At 33.6% G+C, this 22,624-nt stretch overlaps 1 protein-coding gene across 1 annotated transcript in view; it reads left to right on the top strand.

Annotated features, from left to right (window-relative positions):
- Positions 1–22,624, top strand: part of LOC111057267 (peptide transporter family 1) — a 46,978-nt gene that overhangs the window by 8,656 nt on the left and 15,698 nt on the right. The window contains exons 3-10 of the mRNA XM_039431485.1: positions 9,229–9,307; positions 9,853–9,994; positions 11,335–11,421; positions 13,469–13,743; positions 15,556–15,638; positions 16,179–16,346; positions 17,272–17,523; positions 18,356–18,601. Coding sequence (XP_039287419.1) covers positions 9,229–9,307; positions 9,853–9,994; positions 11,335–11,421; positions 13,469–13,743; positions 15,556–15,638; positions 16,179–16,346; positions 17,272–17,523; positions 18,356–18,601 — 1,332 coding nt within the window. The remainder of the gene's footprint in view (positions 1–9,228; positions 9,308–9,852; positions 9,995–11,334; positions 11,422–13,468; positions 13,744–15,555; positions 15,639–16,178; positions 16,347–17,271; positions 17,524–18,355; positions 18,602–22,624) is intronic.

Below are 22,624 nucleotides of genomic sequence, written 5' to 3'. Positions count from 1 at the left end.
ATTTTATCAAGATTTCAAGTATACCTCATTTGTTAAGATTGGTCAAAGAATAACAGAGAAATTAATTATTTTCGTATTGCATGCATGACCACTTTTCACAATTTAAACATCAATATAAAATTTTTAATTCCAATTGTATTTAAGATGAAGCTTTAAAACTCGGTATGGCTCCATATAGCCATCCAGCTGATTTTACAATGTTTTTCAGATGATTTGTTTGTTCATGATCATGCATGCAATACGAAAATGATCAATTTCTCTGTTATTCTCTGATCAATATTAATAAATAATGAGGTATCCTTGAAATCTTGATAAAATTTGCTAACTTTTTTGTCTCTTGTAAATTTTCTGTAAAGTGAACGGTTTTCATGAAGTTTGCAATCAAAAATTTAAAATGGCCGCCATTTTGAAAATTTGCATCGAAATTTATTATTTTATTTTTTAAAGTTGAGTCTTTATAGCATAAATATTCATGCCAAATTTCAGATCAATAGGCCTACATCATTTCGTTCTTGAGATAACAATTCTTGAGTGAAAAAAACAAAATGGCAGCTATAAGGATAACCGCTGAGTTTTGGACACTTCAAATAGCCTACGACATTTGTAGACTCCTATCATCTAGGAACAATACCCTAAAATGTTCGACACTACTTCTGAAACACTCTGTATAATATTTGATGATAGATCATTCATTTTTTCCTCTAAATGTGAGTGCACACTTAATATATAAGTTAAATTCATATTTAAATTGAATAATAAAACATGAATGTAGTTATTAACGTTCTTAGTTCTTACCGGGTTGACATCACGTAGTCAGCGAAAACTAATAGCTAGGGCTAGGGAGCCTCTATAACATTTTTTGATGATAGATAATTTATTTTTTCCACTGAATGTGAAAGCACCATGAAAATATATATACTTTTGAACTTGACTTACAGATTATTCAATACCGTTACCGGTACATCATATAAACAAACGGAGGATCTGATAATGAAAGACTATTTGTCGTCACCTGTCATTCTTAAAAACATATACGAGTGACTCACGTATGAAATCTCACGTTCAAATAATGATGTATTTTGAGATCGTGATGGACTCTGTTAAATAGCACAGGGCGCAGTCATCTTGTTTGTTTTGTTTTTGTCCAAGTTGGCGGTGTATATTGAGCCGGCATTCCAACACGACTTGAAATTTGCAGAGAGAACAATGCTGGTGTAGTCTCCTTAGGTCGCTTGGAGAGAATAGCAACTGAAAGACCGAAAGTAAAACGTTTTAAAAAAATTAATAGCTAGTTGAATGTTCTCGATCGAGGTCATCCACAGAGACAAGAATATTGTTTTTGGTTTTTTGCTCATGTCTAATGCTGAATGGGTGTAAGCTCATTTATATCTAAGCTGAGAGATGAGAGTGTACCGATATAGCCTGTAGCGGTACTTTTGAACCACGTAATTTAAAGCTATTGTAAGGTCAAAGATCAGACCTTGTATGGATATGATTCCAAAAAAGTTACTACATATATGGTTGAAGGACTAACCACTAACGACTTGAAGGGCTTCTCATTTTCACACTTCAGTAGAACCTCGATAATTCGGACCTCTATAATATTCTTAGTGGAAGCTCGGTCCCTCGATAAACCTCCAAAATTCGTAAATCGATGTATTTCGGTCCCCTCGATAACTCGTAGTAAAATCGATCGCCCCTTTATGGTCGTCTTCTATAATTTGTAGTTTTTCATACGAGAGCTCAATATTTTTACTTTGTTGATTAATAGAAATACTTCTATTGACCAATCAATAAAAACAAGTACTGTACGGCCATATTACAATGATAGATTCTTCAATTAGTTTTTCGATTAGTATACTATCAAGCTATCAAAATGAAGAAGTTTTCTCAGGAAAACATTTTTTCTCTGATCATTACTTTTTGAGATATGTGCACCTAATGTTTAAATTGTTGGGACAGAACAATTCAAATTCGGTAAGAGATAAATCCATGAGATTCCGAGGATAGATTCTTCGATTAGTATACTATCAAGCTATCAAAATGAAGAAGTTTTCTCAGGAAAACATTTTTTCTCTGATCATTACTTTTTGAGATATGTGCACCTAATGTTTAAATTTTTGGGACAGAACAATTCAAATTCGGTAAGAGATAAATCCATGAGATTCGGAGGATAGATTCTTCGATTAGTTTTTCGATTAGTATACTATCAAGCTATCAAAATGAAGAAGTTTTCTCAGGAAAACATTTTTTCTCTGATCATTACTTTTTGAGATATGTGCACCTAATGTTTAAATTTTTGGGACAGAACAATTAAAATTCGGTAAGAGATAAATCCATGAGATTCCGAGGATAGATTCTTCGATTAGCATACTATCAAGCTATCAAAATGAAGAAGTTTTCTCAGGAAAACATTTTTTCTCTGATCATTACTTTTTGAGATATGTGCACCTAATGTTTAAATTTTTGGGACAGAACAATTCAAATTCGGTAAGAGATAAATCCATGAGATTCCGAGGATAGATTCTTCAATTAGTATACTATCAAGCTATCAAAATGAAGAAGTTTTCTCAGGAAAACATTTTTTCTCTGATCATTACTTTTTGAGATATGTGCACCTAATGTTTAAATTTTTGGGACAGAACAATTCAAATTCGGTAAGAGATAAATCCATGAGATTCCGAGGATAGATTCTCCGATTAGTTTTTCGATTAGTATACTATCAAGCTATCAAAATGAAGAAGTTTTCTCAGGAAAACATTTTTTCTCTGATCATTACTTTTTGAGATATGAGCACCTTATGTTTAAATTTTTGGGACAGAACAATTCAAATTCGGTAAGAGATAAATCCATGAGATTCCGAGGATAGATTCTTCATGGTATAGTTAATCTAGTAAAATAAAAATTTTCTGAAAATATCATTTTTTGAGAAAGTTATTCAATTTACTAAAAATGACCAAAAATAACTACGTTATTTTTGGTAAATTGAATAACTTTCTCAAAAATTGATAGTTTCAGAAAATTTTTATTTTACTATATCAACAATACCATGAAGAATCTATCCTCTAAATCTCATGGATTTATCTCTTACCGAATTTGAAATGTTCTGTCCCAAAAATTAAAACTTTAGGCGCTCATATCTCAAAAAGTAATGATCAGAAAAAAATGATTTCCTGAGAAAACTTCCATTTTGATAGCTTGATAGTATACAAATCGAAAAACTTTGATACAGTAATAAGTTTATTTTTAGGCTTTGCACAGCCTTAATAGCTTTCATGAAAAAATGACAAATCCCTGTAAATTGAGTTTATATAGACTGTTTTTTTGTACCCTATCTTTTCTACAATGCATGCCACATGGCATTTGAAAGTGTCCTCTCTTTATCCTCAAATTCATCAGTCATAAAATTACAGAACACTCTGAAATAAAATATTTTTCATTTTTGAGATCATCATTCCATGAAAATGAAAATCGATGTTATTTTTAAAGTTGAAAATTGAAGCAGATATTTTTGACAGCATATATACACCTATTGATAAGTTTGATGTCCTTGATAATTAATAGTCACGTCAGCTATGGTAATCTACAACTTCACAACTAACACGATTTGGTGCTATAGGTACTACTTGTACAATATTTTGACTAGAGTTTTGTTATATAAAGTCGAAACTGCTTGCTATTATATTATTATTGTCTCTCAAATTCAAGCCATCTTCCGATAAAATATAAGTTGAATTCATATTTAAATCGAATAATCAAACACGAATGTAGATACGATTAACGTTCTTACAGTTTTGACATCATGTAGTCAGCGAAAATTGGTAGCTAGGGCTAGGGAGCCTATACAGAGTGTTTCAGAAGTAGTGTCGAACATTTTAGGGTATTGTTCCTGGATGATAGGAGACCACAAATGTCCTATTTGAAGTGTCCAAAACTGAGCCGTTATCCTTATAGCTGCCATTTTGCTTCTTCACTTAGGAATTTTTATCTCAAGAAAGAAATGATATTTTGATCTGAAATTTGGCATGAATATTCATGCTATAAAGACTCAACTTTAAAAAATAAAATGAAAAATTTTCTATGTAAATTTTCAAAATGGCGGCCATTTTAAATTTTTGATTGCAAATTTCACGAAAACCGTTCACTTTATAGAAAATTTACAAAAAAAAGGTAGCAAATTTTATCAAGAATTCAAGGATACCTCATTTGTTAAAATTGGTCGTAGAATAACAGAGAAATTAATTATTTTCGTATTGCATGCATGACCACTTTTCACAATTTAAACATCAATATAAAATTTCTAATTCCAATTATTGTATTTAAGATGAAGCTTTAAAACTCGGTATGGCTCCATATAGCCATCCAGCTGATTTTACAATGTTTTTCAGATGATCTTGTTTGTTCATGATCATGCATGCAATACGAAAATGATCAATTTCTCTGTTATTGATCAATATTAATAAATGAGGTATCCTTGAAATCTTGATAAAATTTGCTAACTTTTTTGTCTCTTGTAAATTTTCTGTAAAGTGAACGGTTTTCGTGAAATTTGCAATCAAAAATTTTAAAATGGCCGCCATTTTGAAAATTTGCATCGAAATTTTTTATTTTATTTTTTAAAGTTGAGTCTTTATAGCATAAATATTCATGCCAAATTGCAGATCAATAGGCCTACATCATTTCGTTCTTGAGATAACAATTCTTGAGTGAAAAAACAAAATGGCAGCTATAAGGATAACCGCTGAGTTTTGGACACTTCAAATACGACATTTGTAGACTCCTATCATCTAGGAACAATACCCTAAAATGTTCGACACTACTTCTGAAACACTCTGTATAATATTTGATGATAGATCATTCATTTTTTCCACTAAATGTGAGTGCACACTTAATATATAAGTTGAATTCATATTTAAATTGAATAATAAAACATGAATGTAGTTATTAAACGTTTTTACCGGGTTGACATCACGTAGTCAGCGAAAATTAATAGCTAGGGCTAGGGAGCCTGTATAACATTTTTTTATGATAGATAATTTATTTTTTCCACTGAATGTGAAAGCACCATAAAAATATATATACTTTTGAACTTGACTTACAGATTATTCAATACCGTTACCGGTACAGCATATAAACAAACGGAGGATCTGATAATGAAAGACTATTTTGTCGTCACCTGACATTCTTAAAAACATATACGAGTGACTCACGTATGAAATCTCACGTTCAAATAATGATGTATTTTGAGATCGTGATGGACTCTGTTAAATAGCACAGGGCGCAGTCATCTTGTTTGTTTTGTTTTTGTCCAAGTTGGCGGTGTATATTGAGCCGGCATTCCAACACGACTTGAAATTTGCAGAGAGAACAATGCTGGTGTAGTCTCCTTAGGTCGCTTGGAGAGAATAGCAACAGAAAGACCGAAAGTAAAACGTTTTAAAAAAATTAATAGCTAGTTGAATGTTCTCGATCGAGGTCATCCACAGAGACAAGAATATTTTTTTTGGTTTTTTGCTCTTGTCTAATGCTGAATGGGTGTAAGCTCATTTATATCTAAGCTGAGAGGTGAGAGTGTACCGGTATAGCCTGTAGCGGTGTTTTTGAATCATTTAATGTAAAGCTATTGTAAGGTCAAAGATCAGACCTTGTATGGATATGATTCCAAAAAAGTTACTACAGTCGAACCTCTCTATAACGAACCTCCACTTAACAAAATCCTCTACACAACGAATTTTTACCTCGTCCCATGACATTTTAGAGTTTTGGCTGCTTATTTACCTCTATTTAACGAACTTCGGACCTCTCAACAACAAAGTTTTCTCTTGACTTCAACATACAAAATGTAGTGTGTATAGGAAGCAGCAGAGAGTCATTTTCAAAGAATTCTTTAGTTTCAGAAGAAAGGTCAATAATAATGGACTATAGGACTAGAAATGAATGGCAATTCAAGTAGGAAGAGGATCAACAGTAGGTAGACAGTCAGTAGAGGATGAAACACATGTCACAAATTGAATGCAAGCTACTGGAAATAGACTTCCAAGAACTTGTCATTCGTAGACCAGACAGTTGAACGACTGGACTTTCTTATCCTTGCTTTTGCCACACATTTCAATTGTTAGAACTCGCCATTCGTAGATAAAGGAACGGGAATGCTGTATTTTTCCATCCTCCCACCATTTGCTTTTGTTACTCATTTCAATTTTGCTGGTTAAGTTACTGTACTCCGTTTCATTCAATTTCTAAAAAATCGTTGTCAGATTCTAAAACTAAGTGTTGCTAATGAATTGCAACATTGTAAATTTGTATATTTGATGATACTGATAACCGGTGATAAAATGGGTGACTGTAATGAACGAGAAAAATCTTCCATTGTCAGGGAATTTAATCAAAGGCTTTAGAAATTTCAGTATCATTGGGATACAGTAGCTCTAAGGCAAACGACTGGTTAGAAAAAATCAAAAAACGGCATGATATCGTCCAAAAAGTGATATGGAGTGAAAGTGCTAGTGTTGTTATGTACCCTCTTGTGAATTCTAGAAAGAAAATATTCTCAGAAAAGTTTTATATAATATTATGAACCGAAAGACGATCTCAATGTTGATGAGAGTGGTATATTCTTCGAATGTTTGGCCAATAAGGCACTATCTACCGCCCACATCATTAATTACCGCCCTTGATATATTATAAGATCCATAAGATTGTGGCAGTTTTCTTTGCAGAGCAACCTCTCAATAACGAATACCTCTCTGCAGCGAATTTTTTCTCGGGATAATCAACTTCGTTATACAGAGGTGTTCAACTGTATATGGTTGAGGTGTTCAACTGTATATGGTTGAAGGACTAACCACTAACCACTTGAAGGGCTTCTCATTTTCACACTTCAGTGGAACCTCGATAATTCGGACCTCTATAATTATTCTTAGTGGAAGCTCGGTCCCTCGATAAACCTCCAAAATTCGTAAATCAATGTATTTCGGTCCCCTCGATAATAACTCGTAGTAAAATCGAGCGCCCCTTTATGGTCGTCTTCTATAATTTGTAGTTTTTTATACGAGAGCTCAATATTTGTACTTTGTTGATTAATAGAAATACTTCTATTGACCAATCAATAAAAACAAGTACAGTACGTTTCGGCCATATTACAATGTAGCTATTACATTAATTTTTTCATACACCAAGAAAGGGGAAGATAATTACAGTTTACTTTGCTATCACTAATTCTCCAGACATAAGGTCATCAACCGGAAATTACATAGACTGCCAGACAGAATTATTGTCTATTTACAAAGTATTCGGTTCAATTTAGTACAGAATTGTATGTCAGCGTGAGGAATTCGTTAATGTGAACTTTAGTAACTTATTAGTAGTGCTGTGTGCTAGTCTACTATAAATGAGTGATATGCAATCAAAAGTTTTGAACTCGGACAATAAAAATTGCTTTCTCTGAATATTTCAATATCTGTCAATAATTTTGAACATTTTCCATTTGAAATCTCAAATTTGAACTTTATAAGTATTTTCATATTATTTTTATTATTTATTGCTATTCCAATACTTGGCATTCTATGATTATTATTTGCAAGATTGCTTCATCAACATCCATAATCTCCTCCTCCACTATGAATTATATTTATAATTCATAATTATATTTATGTCCAATAAAATATTTATTTATTATCCTCCATAATCTGTAGTAAACGCTGGTCCCGACAACTACGAATTATAGAGTTTCGGTATATACTGAATTTGTGCCTAGTGTTTTTCACTCCTAATAGTAGGGCTTATTTTTGCAAAGCAAATGAACTAATAAAAGCTATCATCACCTTGGGAACAATAAAAAACCAGTTCCCTCCTTACATGAATAGAGCTGCAGAGCCTTTAATTCATGTCGATCCTTTGGGTTAGTCAGAACGATTAATCAATACTCTAATGCGATACACTGAACAAGTTGTAATTTGCATTAATTTCACCGCACTTGATCTTGAAGATTCAGCGAAGCGAAGCACAAATTCGATTTTCTAGGTCAAATTCAAGGATTACGCACATAATAATTTGTACCTGTATTTCAGAGTTTTGAGTTCACCATGTTGGGTGGTAACCTTGTATTCAATCGTATCAAATTACGAGTTGTTGGATGCGAAAAATATGGAAGTAATAGGTCACGCCTGACGTCTTTGACCCAATCAAATGCTCATTAGTCCAATTTACCAAGAATTATATTATTTCGCATTTTTCACAAAGAATCGTTTGGCTCAGTCTTCTCTTATTGTCTAAAATTCAATAATCCAGAAACAACTATTGTCTTGATAAAGACTCTTAAAAACAAGGTTTGAATTCAAGTTTTGCAGAAAGATGCATCTGAAAACTGATTGAAGGATTGACATGATAGTGATTGAAAAAATAGGTTGAAGCTTTGAACCATGTATTATTCTTATTCGAAAAATGCTAAAAATTGGCAATGGTTGTGCCAACAAGAAAATATCAATTTCCTGAAACAAAGTTAATGGTTTTGAGGAATTATACTGTTTTTTAATCATTTGAACTGGGAATCGAATAAAGTATTTTTACAAATGAATATGAAATAACCAAAGGCTTTTCAAGACGGTCAGCCTATTGGATGAGTAAAAACGTTGAAACGTCAGATTTACAGATAATGATGCTGAATAGTTTTTCTTGAGGGAGTTTCTCCGTGTCTTGGGAATAGGCTACCAACTTAATCCTTTCCTGTATCTCCAATTTCATCAGTCAATTTATTCAAGGAAGTATTTATTTTAGAGAATAATTTTGGAAAAATATAGGCTATCAGTTTTCTTGATGGACATGACTGAACATTGTGGACTGAAGCTTGATCTACTCTTTACTGTATAATGGTGATTGGTGAAATATTCATAGAATACAATCAGAAAAGGTGATCTAACTTGATGGATTTTAATAAAGTGCTTTGACTAAAAATACTGTAGTTGAGTAGTTTAAACCAGAGAAATTGACTCCGTAACAAAAAAGATTAGATATAAGCAATTATAAGAAAGAGTATTATTGAGACACTTATACTATAGATGTACATGTCGAGGTGAAACAGAAATTTTCTTTTGATTGTATGATATGACAATATTGTTGATCAGTGATTCTACATATTCAATTTGAGTTTGTCTACCTTATTGCTCTGGAGGAAGCATGTGATTATCTCAAACTTTTGTAGTAATTAATAAGCATTCAATTTGTTTTCAGGATGTTGCATACCCCAAATCTGTAGCTTTCATTATTGGAAATGAGTTCTGTGAAAGATTCACATTCTATGGAATGAAAGGTGAGTTGATTACAGAAATATTCATTTTGTTCTTCTGGTACGTTACCGTACACCAATTCACACTAAAAATTTAAAAAAACTTTTTTTCAACTTTATTTTATTTCTTACAATAATTATGTTTCTACTTATAGTGTAATTTTCAAGTGAGAAATAAAATTAAGTTGGAAAAAGGGTTCTTTGATTTTTAAATACGACTAGTCCTTATAAAGAAAATGAATATTAATTTACACGGTTTACTCTAACAACTCATTGTATTAACTTTTTTCAATACCTACTTTTACTATTCATCTCATCAATCAATTTCTGAATAAAATTATCATTGGCCTAATCTTTTCTACGTTTAAATCATGATAGTGCATGATGAAGACTGATTCTGATTGATTTTAATAATTTCAAAATTTATTGTTACAAATTCAATTAGCAAAGTAATTCCAGTAGCAAATCAATCTTCTCATAATCTATTTATTCATTATGAAGTAGAAGGCATTGAGTTAGGATAATTCAATTATTTTGTGTTTTCGTTGATCATGTTAATATTGTTTCAGCTGTCCTTTCCCTCTACCTCCATCAGATCTTGAACTACGATCACAACACGTCCACAATAATCTATCACATCTTCATTATGATGTCATATTTCTTTCCTCTATTCGGTGCGATTCTAGCTGACTCATTTATTGGGAAATTCAAGTAAGTTTATGACCAATTTTGATTTCATTTACTACACATTTCTTGTGATACATTATTTGAAAATTGCTATGTCTTATCAAGTATATTAGTTAATATTGATACGGCAGTTTCATTATTAGAATGATAGACGTGACTCAAAGATGTGTGAAGAATTGCAGTCCACTGATATCTTGTGCTGGCTCATATACAAAATTCTGAACACTGTTATCAGAGTTGTTATAGAATTGTCCCATAATGAAATTAAAACACAATATGTTATCTTCTCATATACAGTATTATATATAATACAATATAATGTGTCATATATTTGTAATCTTTGTATGATCTGTAATTTTTTCACAAATAAATAGTAGTTGATATTGTGTTAATTTCATCAAAATAGAATTAGTCCTATTACAAATCTGTGTAAGCAACTTGAAGATTGGACCAATATTAACTGAGATATGGCAGCTTTAGTGGTTGGTGACCCACGTTTAGAGGGTTATGTAATGTTATTTTATTGTTTGAAATGACCTAAAATCGCTTACAATTAACATGCAATGCAAATAGAGATTGTTGCATCATTGAGGCGACTCTATCAGCATGACTTGGTTTGCACTGCAACAAACTTTCAGTGTCACCTATCACGAAGGCTGCCATATCTCAGTCAATATTGGTCCAATATTAAAAAATATTATACCAATTGATAGGCAATTAAATGTACTAAAAAAAGTTATTCTTGTAAAGTTTTTGTAAAACCAACAGTTTCTGAATTATTTAAGAAACAAAATTTTAAATGACCGCCATTTTGTTTCATGAATTTGAAAAATTATCATAATTTTTTTCTAGCTTTCTATAGTTATTATAAATAATCGTGCAAAATTTCAGTTCCGTATGTTTAATCATTATTTAGAAAAAAGTGATAAAAGCAAAATGGCCGCTGTGTGAGTAACTAATGACTTGCGAACAATTTAAATATGATATTTAGATATGTTTCTTACCCAGGAACAATGCCCTAGTATTGGTAGGCAGTTCGTCGTAAACACTCTGTATAATTCAAAGATAGAATCAATTTAATACAATCAAGACAACATTATATGATGAGCAATAAAATACTCATCAGCAAAGATCAGCAAAGGTCAGCAAAGATTAGTCAAGGGTTTTAAAAAAAAATCTTTCAATTTGTAATAAGATTTCATCAGAAAGTGTGTCTTCAATACTTGTTTGAATCTGTTTAACTCTAAATGTGTGACCATTTTGATTGAATAGCTTGTTGTGAAGTTTTCTTATGCTTCGTAGACCTTCTAACTCAATCAATTGATCTGATTCAATAAATTTTGTCACGTTTTTATTCGTTGCAGAACTATCACTTACCTGTCAATAGTATATGCATTTGGAAATATCCTGCTTGCATTCTCGTCCACTCCATATTTTGGCCTGCCTATGCGGTAAGTGAAAAGTTGTCTTGTTAGGTGTCAATTCAAGATATAAATACTGGTACTGTATTTTTTATAGAAATAATTTCACAAAGTGGGAAAACAAAGACAAACACGTAGGGAAACACTATCGCATTGGGTTTTGGAAATTCATATTTCCCAGAACTTTTTTTAAAATACTAGACCTTGCATAAAACCACAACAGGCCTACAGGAGAGCTGTATAAATACATAATAGTAATCATTCTATCGAGTACAGTACTGAAAATAATACAAGGGAATATCAAAAGTTTCCGACCAAAAAAGAACATAAAAAAGTATCTAACTCACATTAAGATAACAACTTCTCTTTAATATAAGGTAGATCTCTTTAATGGTGGTAGATGCGGAAAAGGACCCAAATTTCTGGGATTCACTCTGGACAACTGTTTGAGTTGGTCCAGGCACATTGATAAAACTGCTGGAAAGCTTAATAGAGGAATATTTATATTAAGAAAGTTAAGGACTTGTGTCAGTGTTGATGTTCTAAAGGTAGTTTACTTTGCTCACATTCAGTCACACCTGTCTTATGGTGCTGTACTGTGGAGGTCAAAGGCATATAGCTCAAAACTATTTCGTATTCAAAGAAAGGCAATCAGGCTTATTTGTGGTCTGCCAAAACGCGCTCAATGCAAAGAGAGCTTCAAAGAATTAGAAATACTAACATTTCCCTCTATTTTTGTTCTTTAGTGTCTGACCTATGTGAGGGAGAATTTGAATGGTTTTGTTGAGCACGGAGTATCCCATGAGCATCAGACTAGAGGCAGGAATAATTTGATCACCAGCCGCTACGAGTATTCTAGCACGCAAAAAACATTTCTATTCATTGGTGTGAATCTTTTTAATATGCTCTCTGAACAATTTAGAGGTTTGCCAAATCTAGTTTTCAAGCAGAGGCTGAAGATATTTCTAATCAGTAACCCCATTTACACTTTCCAGGAGTTCTATGAACTGGCTAGGACTTTGTAAAATTATTAATATTATGTTGAGGTACCTACATTAAGTAAATACTGTATCAACTACTGCTACTTTTCATTTCTGTTTGTTCGTTTTTATTTGTGTGACTGCATTATATTTCAAGACCAGAATATCTTATATTTGAATATATATTTTTTAATATCTTTCTTTGTTTGGACATGATATTAATATATCATGATATTGTAGTTCTTTTAGAATAGTATATTTTCAATTATTGTATTGTATGTGTGACATTTGCTGTACATTGTGACGGAGGTAATGCTTCTGAAGACCTCAGAAGCGGTTACATTAAAACTTATTCTATTCTATTCTATTCTAAGATTTGGAGTATCTTTTTGGTCATATTCAATAGTTACTCACTAAACTTTCAGCCATTTTGGACGCGTACGGTAATATTCATTTTAAGTTACAGTGGTTTAAGTAAGTCGAAGTAAGTAAGGCACGAATAATCTACAACACAGGCCCTGGCACCAATTTTCTACAACATAGATATTTGGATGCGTTTCCCACCATCCATAACTGAAAAATCATTGGAATTTCAAGGAGTTGGAATTGAACATCTTTTGGTCTGACGTTAGCAGACGCGGCACCGACATCCATCATCTACTTGCTCAAACGACTGTGGGCTAACATAAAAACTACGCGTCCAAAATGGCTGAAATTTCAGTAAGTATTAAAATATGACAAAAAGATACTCCATTGTCCACTTTATACTATTTGACAGCCAGTTAATCTGTATTTTTTGGCGATGAATAAATGATCAATTATCCAGATCTTCTTAACCAGAAATTTCATCTTCATGGTTAGGTCTGAAAATCTTTTCAATCTATCCTTGTAATTCAATATCCTCGTTGATCCAATAGCAGACGCATGCCTCTCAAGCTATATGGATAGGATAGGAATGAAATCCTTCAATTCCCTCAAATACCTAGCTTCATTTGGACTCTTGTATAAATTAGAATCGGAACCGTTTTGGGCTTAAGTCGGTGGTACTTTTCTGAAAGTTGTGTAATATTCAATAATTGTATAAATGAATGTCACAGGTTGTTCAGCTTGCTGGGTCTGCTGTCGATAGCGGTGGGCTCGGGAGGCATCAAGCCGTGCGTGTCTGCGTTTGGCGGCGACCAATTCAAACTTCCCGAGCAAGAGGAGCAGCTGCAACGCTTCTTCTCCCTCTTCTACTTCTCTATCAACGCGGGCAGCCTGATCGCCACCTACGTCACGCCCACTCTTCGCTTCAACGTGCACTGTCTCGGCGCAGATTCCTGCTATCCGCTCGCTTTTGCGCTTCCCGCGTTGCTCATGCTCCTAGCAACTGGTAAACAACATACAACATAAATACAAATACAAATATCAGTACTCTTTTTTTAAGAAAAAAGACAACATACACCATAACAGTTGTGTTTTTTAACATTTTGTTTATACTAACAAAACATATAAAGGTTCCACCTAGTCTGAATTTACTATTTGACCCGTCAATGGGCCTCACAACTGTATGTGGATTCCTACATATCAGTAACATAACCCCCGCTTCATGTCTTATCATGTCTGTGTACGGTTCAGCAAAAATATTCATCCTATTAGTTTCAATAGGACTATTTCCATTATATGGCGATGGCTACTGGAAATACCATTTGAGATTTCTCCAGTTTGTTTTCTGGCTCCAGTTCAAATGAGAACCGATATGTTCAGTGGAAATATTCTTCTCATGAGATCTAATAATACACGGACACTGATACGTTGGTCTTGACATCCACAATGCAATGTGACCAATGTCCCATCAAGGCCATTGGTAGCAAGCATTTCCATCATAGAAATTAAAAATATCAACTAAAATTACACAATAAAAAACAATGAAAATAATAATTAATAACAATTAGGCCTACAGCTAATCAATTACACAGAAAACCCAGCAAAGCAGACGACAAAGCAGGGAATAGCACGTATTGATTGACATAGTGTGGATGGGTGGTTTGCCAGCGTTGGCCTTCACTGGTCTCTCTTCGCTCGACAAAAAATGGAGCGATGGCCAATGAATGCCAGCGCTGGCAAACCACCCATCCACACTCTGACGCTGGTCTTCATTCGTACGCATTGGGCCAACATGTGGATGCGGCATTATATTTCACCCGGAATAGACAGTGAACAAATAACTATTTTTCCACGCTTGTTGAACAGTTCAAAGTACGTGGAAGAGATGACATTTTTTGAAATAAATAATTTTGAATAAATCTAAAATAACTCGAATGCGGTTAGCATGACGTCCGATTTATTAGAATGTAAGAGCAACGGGAGTTTGGTATTTCCGATAGATGTGGCCATCCATGAATGACTTGCAAATCAATTCCCCGTTGTTTGAAAGCCATCTGGAACTTCGTCCATCCATCTCTCATAAGCATCCTTTTCATTACCAACGCACAAACCTAGAGCTTATGTGCGCTTCACACCATCAGACTGAGAAAGATTTGAATGAATGAATAATTTTATTTTGCCAAAAAACGAAATGCAAAAAATAAATAAGTGTATAAATATTATGCTACTGCACTTAACTAAAATACATACATTAAAATTAAGGAAATGTTCATTAATTAGAAATCTAATTAGAAATAATAACGGAATGATATCCTAATACTTGATATTATAAATAATTATTATTAAATGAAGATTTAATTTATGCTCACATGCATGAGTACAGTAGGTGAGGCATGAACACCGGCAAAAGGAAGATTCCTTGTGCGCCAGTGTGAGTCGTAAAATCAGCTTAATCAGAGTAATATATAAACTTGAATTTAGTGTATGTAGTGTTCAAACATGTTATTTATAATATGAAATTGACTATTATATAAAAGTCAACGATTGGAAATAATTCAAGTTCAGCCATGCCTCTATGGCTCTTTTTCTATGTTTTGTTACTTTGGAAATTATCAAGTGCGGAAATTCACTTTCTAGTATATTATTTTATGAATTTACTGCTTTAGAGAGTAATTTGAGTAGACTTTGTTCCTTATACATCTTTATAGAAATATTTCATTGAAGGAGAACCTTTTTATGAATTCATTTTTTCTATAGTTATTTACGGGTATTGCAGAAGAATTTAAAATGTAATGTTTAATATTTGTACGTTTTTCAGCTATTTTCGTTTTTGGAAAGCGATTCTATGTAATAAAGAAACCTGAAGGAAATATCGTTGTCGATGTTATGAAATGTGTCTATGTAAGTAAATAAGTAAATTAATTTTCAAATTAATCTTAGCATGATCTTACTCAGTCTATTCAGCAGAATATTTTTTGTACTCAAATTACCTCAACTTCAATTGAATGAGTGAATTGAAAATTATATAGATTAGTTATCTCCCAAGATGAAATGAAATAATTGTGTGTGGATAGTGATAAAATAACTAAAGAAAGCTTATTGAGTTATCAATAAAAGAATGTGTTTTGATACTTTTTAGAATTGAAATCAACCGCTAACACTAATTTTAATTTCTTCATTGTACTATTTAATGCGAAATTTATTTTTTATATACAAATACAATGAAATTATATTTCATTAAATTAAATTAAGTGAATTATGAAACGAAATACACGCATGATATAAAAATTCAAGAACTCGTTGATCAATGTGTTTGATGTTCATCAATTTCATCAGTTGATTTAAATTCTAGAAAAAGTATTGTATTGGAACATCTAAAATATTTAGCTTATTATAAAGCCATTCTGAACGTACTTTCAAACTAATCAAATTTGTTTTCAGACTGCAGTAATAAACAAAGCTTCTGGGAAATGTAATAAGAAAGAACATTGGCTGGACTATGCAGACAATAAATTTGATAGATCCTTAATCGAAGACATTAAATCAGTATTGCGGGTGCTGCTTCTATTTATTCCTCTTCCATTGTTCTGGGCACTATTTGATCAACAGGCAAGTTTCTAGTTAAATCTTTCATGAATAAAATCAGTGTCTCACTCACCCTTTGTAAGTGAATCAGCCAATGATTAAGGTTAATAGCTTCTAAAAATAATCATATTATGCGTGAAAGCTATAGTTATCGACATATGTATGCCAACTCTATTCATCTACAAACTTCGAACACACAAATGATATTCATTGAAGCATCAATTGAGAATAGAGTCATTAAAGACATTCAAAAAACGAATACATGATGAAACACGGCTCTGCTAGTTTGCAGACTCAATAAAAAATTATAAGTACAGTTCTGTACTCAAACTGAATCAGTTTTGACTCACATAAATATGAATGAAGCCTTTCAATTCTTGGGAGTCAATAAACTTTTCATTGTCACGGTCATTATTTAAATTTTGTCATGTTGACCTATTACATATTCATATGTGGCCTGCTAATAAATCGTTTAAGCAAATCTAGGACAGTGATTCAATGCCAAGTAACTTTGTTTCAGTTTGATTCCAAGTCGGGAGAATTTAATCAAAAGACAAAGTTAACAACTGATGGGAAAATTTGAAGGATTCCAGCTCTATTAACAGTTACATTGTAACTTCGAAAAACAACAAAACAAACCCATAATATAGTAGTAATAATTAGTATAATTATTTGAAATACCTGGTTGGATTTTATTTTTTTGACAACAAATTGTTCAATAATTTGTCAAAAAAATTGAGCTGCTCTATTTTTATTCCAAATACATTATTTATTTTTCAATAGAGAATGCTAAATCATGTTCACAATATTATTATTATTGAGAACAGTGTAGTTTCCAGTCTATATTCCTACTTGTTCGACTAAAATTCATGGAAAACATGAAAATTGAAATTCGGAAATCTATATCAATGTTCTTTAATTAAAAATCTGAAAATTATTCTTATTACAGGGCTCTAGATGGACATTCCAAGCCACACAAATGGATGGATCTCTTGGATGGCTTGGTACCATAAAACCTGAACAAATGCAAATAGTCAACCCATTCCTGGTACTATTTATGATTCCAATGTTCGAGGCCATCATCTACCCTATTTTCAACAAAATGAATGCATTGAATAAACCTCTTCAGAGAATGATAGCGGGAGGATTGCTGATAGCTGTTTCTTTCATAATATCCGGAGTCATTGAACTGAAGCTCGAAGTGAGTATGAAAAGGATTCTGAGAGAATCATTCATGACAGCCTTTGTCAAGTGATCACTTATAGAATTGGAATATATTTTCCAATTCATGATCATAATATCTGGATTAGATCAATAATCATTCCAAATATGTTCCTGTTTAATTCCATGATCACTTGCATATAAAAATAATTCATTTTAACGAAGAAAATATTAAGTTTAGAGACGAAGTTAATGAACTGAGAACCACTACTGATAAGTTACCTGATTGTGAGTTTCAGTTATCCACAAAATATAGATTTATCATGTGTTGTAGTTGAAGTCTCAATATGAACAACTTTCAATATTCAATATATTTAAGAATTATACCTTCACTTTCTTATAAGAATAGTATTGTAATTGAATGATTAACTATCATGTCATACAAAATTTTGACCGGAATCTATGAAAATCAGAAATTATTTCTAAAACAAGGTATGACTTGATGAAAATCTGACTACCTTTGTATGATACCAAGGTATGAAACCTTACAAAACCTTACTACTAATCATGAACCTAGTGCTGGTTTTGTTGATGAGGACTCGTTACTTCGAGAAGTTATTGAACATAATTTTGGGCTTGTTCTAAAGGTTGCTTTTTAACCACCAATCAGAAATGTTATTCAGTTATATAATATACTAAAATGGCGGATTTCAAGTAAATATCCAAGTGAAGTGTTTCTACTCAAGTGCCTACATTATTTACTTCATTTGAATATTCTTTAGATGTGACTGAGTAAAATATGGTGTACTGGGAACTGTGTTGTATGAATAATGCTGAAATTTGAGTGAAACTGAAATCTTTTTGACTTTCAGGAATCGTATGCTATTCTTCCAGAAAAGGGCGAAGGTCAGATACGTGTATTCAATGGCTTGAACTGCCCAGTCACTCTGCATTCACAGAACAGCTCGCTTCTGGATGCAAGGATTGATTCTCTGCAAGCGTTTCAGCTTCAACATTTTCCTGTCATCACTTCACTCAATTATGACGTCAATATAGATATTAGCTGCTCAAAGAGTCCCCAAGTGCTCAGAAGGAAAATTCATGCTGCTGAGTCATCGGTAGGTACTGATCTTTTTTTAGTTCAAAAGCTTTTTTTTCAACACACCTATACTATAGTTGTACGTATATGTACTATTTTTTGTCATGGTGTAATAAGAAAATTAACTAGTAAATTCAAATTCAAATTATTTATTTATTCAAAAAAAAAACAAGTATTACAATCACTTCAATAATCGCCCATATGGACCTCTAGGGTCTGTATTTGGGTCGATGTTACAGTAGGTAGCCAATCATAAAGTAATACAATAATATAAACGTTACTAGCAAAAATAAAAAAAGAGAATACATCGAATCTTACCTAATAGAAAACAGCTTGTTATAAATCAGTAGTTGAATTTATTGATTATAATAATAATGATACTAATAACTCAGTAACAATGATTATAAGAACCATCCACATATTATATAATTTTATCTTTAAACAAAATTAGTAAATTAAAATTCAAGAACTCACATACACACACACACACACACACACACACACACACACACACACACACACACACACACGTACACACACGCGCGCGCGCGGAGGATAACAGAAGAGAAGGAGAACTACAGGAGTCACTACGATAGCTGCTAAAGGACTCACTAAGGTTTAAGAGATTTTTTTAAGGAAACTATAATTATAATCTATGTGCAGGTCCAACTGGACAGCCTCATGCATAACGGAACCCAGCGACAGATGATGCAACTGAGAAAGTTTATGATTATGAACTAAGCCTTGATAGAATGTGCGGGTTTTTTTTAAATTTTTTTTATTATTTTTTTAAAATATTTTTTTCTTGTTTTTATTTTATTTTTTATTATTAGGCTATTATTTTTATTTATTAATTTTTTGATTTTAATTAAAATGCTCCCCCATGCATAAAGCCATCCAATTCACACAAGGATACGTCAAACATAAACAGATCGAAGCAGACGCCCGCAATCCCCCTGGCTTAGACCAGATAGCCAATCAGCCAGGGCTCTTTTATATTGTGATACAGAATAACCTAAAGGGTTATTTATTCCTGTAGGGCAATTCCTCAGAATGATATGTATTAGGTAGGAGACGTTCCTGTCACACACTGAGCGAAGGTTCCTGGGCAGTCCTGACTGTAGCCGTAGGGCACTTCTTGTAGCATATTCATGATTTATGATGTTGGTAGAAGTAATATTGTTTTTAAATGCGTACAAAAGAATAGACCTGATATGGAGCTTTCTAATATTAAATACTTTAAGAGAATCGTAAACAATATCAGATGGGTACCTCCTCTCCAGGCCCAACCCAGCTTTTACAATAGCTCTCTGTGTGACTGATAGGCTTTTTAAATGTGTCTCATATACCCCTCCCCAGGCATTTTTCCCGTAGAGCAGGACTGATTGGACAAATGCGAAATAAACAATTCTTAGTTCTTTGGTGTTGAGGACTCCTTTTAAACGTGAGAATACATATATTGTCACAAAGTGAATTTTTGTGACGGATAGAGAGCCGTCGTCTAGTGTGAAATTAGCGAATTTATTCTGTTTTAGAATTAGAATTGGATCGACTGCCGGATATATTTTGTTAGATTTGTAGTTGTGTATATGCATTATCACCATCGCTGTCAACTGCTGTCATCATCAGTAGCGGATCCATCATAACCAGATATTTCCAGATCTTGTTTACCACTCTCTATTTTGTATTGCATTAGCAGCATCCGTATCATCAGAACAATAAGCGGCTACCGAGTCGGGTTGGTATCGTTCTTCATGAAATTTCTGGAATAGAAATATTGTTTACCGGCCTGATTTAGTGTAGCAATTAGTATCATTGTCATCATTAGCTGCACCCTTAGCATCAGGAGCAGCTGAGTCAAACCCTGTCACATGACCAGTGGCGTGATCGTCTTTTCAGACTCTCATTGGTCGGGAAGCTCTTTTCCCCCGGCCTCCTAATTTTCAGCGACCCGGTGCAGCTTCAAGAAGACCTGGGAGAGAAGCAGTTGTTCGGTGAACGGGTTCGTGTACGGCTGCGTTCCGAGCGGCGCTCCTAATAGTGGTATACTAGAGGGTTAATATTCTATTCTGTATTTTAGTGAATGGAATATTGTATGTCGAATTGCCGACTGTATTTGAAGGTGAATTCTCCTGGGGGATTTTCTTTCTTGTTGGTTATTTTTTTCCTAAATTCGTATCACTGGGGGTGAACGAGTTATCCTTGGTTTTGAAACCTGTAAGGGATCTCAAGTTTGTGCTACAAATAGTTGAGTGGGGAATTTAACTAGGCTCTTATAGCGGGTTATTTTTGAGTACTTAATTCTTAAGCCTCAACTCTGTCGCTTCACGACGTTTTTAATTATAATACAGGAAGTGGGAATCTGTTCGCTATTCACCGTATCAGTATCCACGTCGATTCAGGTAAATCGTATGTCAGGACTGGTAGTCCGTATATTTTTCCTTCTCTGTAGTAAGGTGGCCTTTAGTTTAAAGAGTAATTTTTCTCCATTGAATTTTTACTCTTGTAGGGAAATCCCTGTCCTTTTTGAGTATAGTTTTACTCAATTAATTTTTATTCTTGGGGGAAAATCCCTGTTCCTGTTGAGAAAAGTTTTCTCGAATAATTTTTATCCTTGTAGAGAGATTATTATCATTTATGGTAAATTTTCCTTGCTTAGTTTTCATACTATAGAGTGGCCCTGTATTTTAAATTCGCTTAGCAGTTTCTGACTTGCTGTAATTCCAAGTAGGAAAAGTCCAATCCTTTTCCTAGAGAACTCAGGTGCAGCTTGAGTTCGTCCTTGTCGAAGTTTCTAGACTGCGACATCCTTTCTCCTACTTTCTCTTCACTTTCCCTATTCTAAAATCCTTCTAGCTCTCAGGTACAGCTTGAGGACTTCCTCGCCGAAGTTTCTAGACTGCGGCATCCTTTCTCTTTCTTTCTCTTAATTCTTCCTGTGTTAAAATCCTTCCTGATCTCAGTTCCAGATTCGAGATCGTCCTAGTCGCGGGTTCTCAGACCCGCGAATCCTTTCTAAAATTCTTAGAAACCTGTCTTCTTCAATAGCAAATATTATTTGCTGGTTTTCCCTGTGGAAAATTCACGAATTTTCCCGTGATCTCAGTTGCAAATTAGAGATCGATCTTGTGGTAGTCCTTAGACTGGCAATTACTTGGAAAAGTCTATTGAAATCTTTTTCTGAATTAGGAGTCTCTGACTCGATATTTTCCTTGTGGAAAATCCTGGAAGAATCCTTTCCTACCCTGACAACGACAGACTGTTGTCTTCCCGATATTATTCTACAGACTGTGTCTGTGAAAAATCTTTTCTATCCTCTCATAATAGTCGACATACTGACTATTAATTTAAAAGCGTTTCGGACGATTGAGAGTGATTCCCATACCTCAAGGGCAGTCACAGATTGGCCCTTAATAACCGGCGCGCAGTCATCAGATTAGCGCGGAAATCCTATTTAGCAGTTTCAGAATTGCTGAAAATCCTTTCGCAGCTGCAGGCTCGCGATTCAGAAATCCTACACCTAAAACCTTATCCTCTAAACTTTAATTACCACATAATTGAAATTGATATACTGTATTTAGCTAGCAGGTCCAGCTTGCTGAGAGCTAGAGCGCAATTCTCAGATTGCGGATTATTGAGCAGATATTTATTTGCTGTAGAGAATAATAATCTTATTATTGATTCTCTGTTCCCTATACCTTATACCGTATACCTCATACCCTGCACCCTATTCTCTATAGCTTACACCCTATACCGTGCCCTATTTAACTATACCTTGAATACTACTAATAACTCCATAGTTCCGTCATACCTTTACTACATAGCTCTCACCTTAAACCCCATAGAAAAACCACATCCCGGGCTTGCAGGTACAGCTTGCTCGCCGTCAATTCGCAGTTGGTTCAGATTGCGTACTACCTTTATAAATAGAATTATTGGTAGGGATCTGATAGTCAGATCCGTCCCCTTGTGTAGGGTTGTCTTGATATCCCTTAACACCCACCTTGTATTCCAAAGGCCGAGGGCCGAATCGGCCAGTAAC

Source organism: Nilaparvata lugens, chromosome 6 (genome assembly GCF_014356525.2).
Source record: "Nilaparvata lugens isolate BPH chromosome 6, ASM1435652v1, whole genome shotgun sequence".
Taxonomy (NCBI): Eukaryota; Metazoa; Arthropoda; class Insecta; order Hemiptera; family Delphacidae; genus Nilaparvata; species Nilaparvata lugens.
Note: the sequence above shows the minus strand (reverse complement) of the source record. Positions and strands in the feature narration are given on the sequence as shown.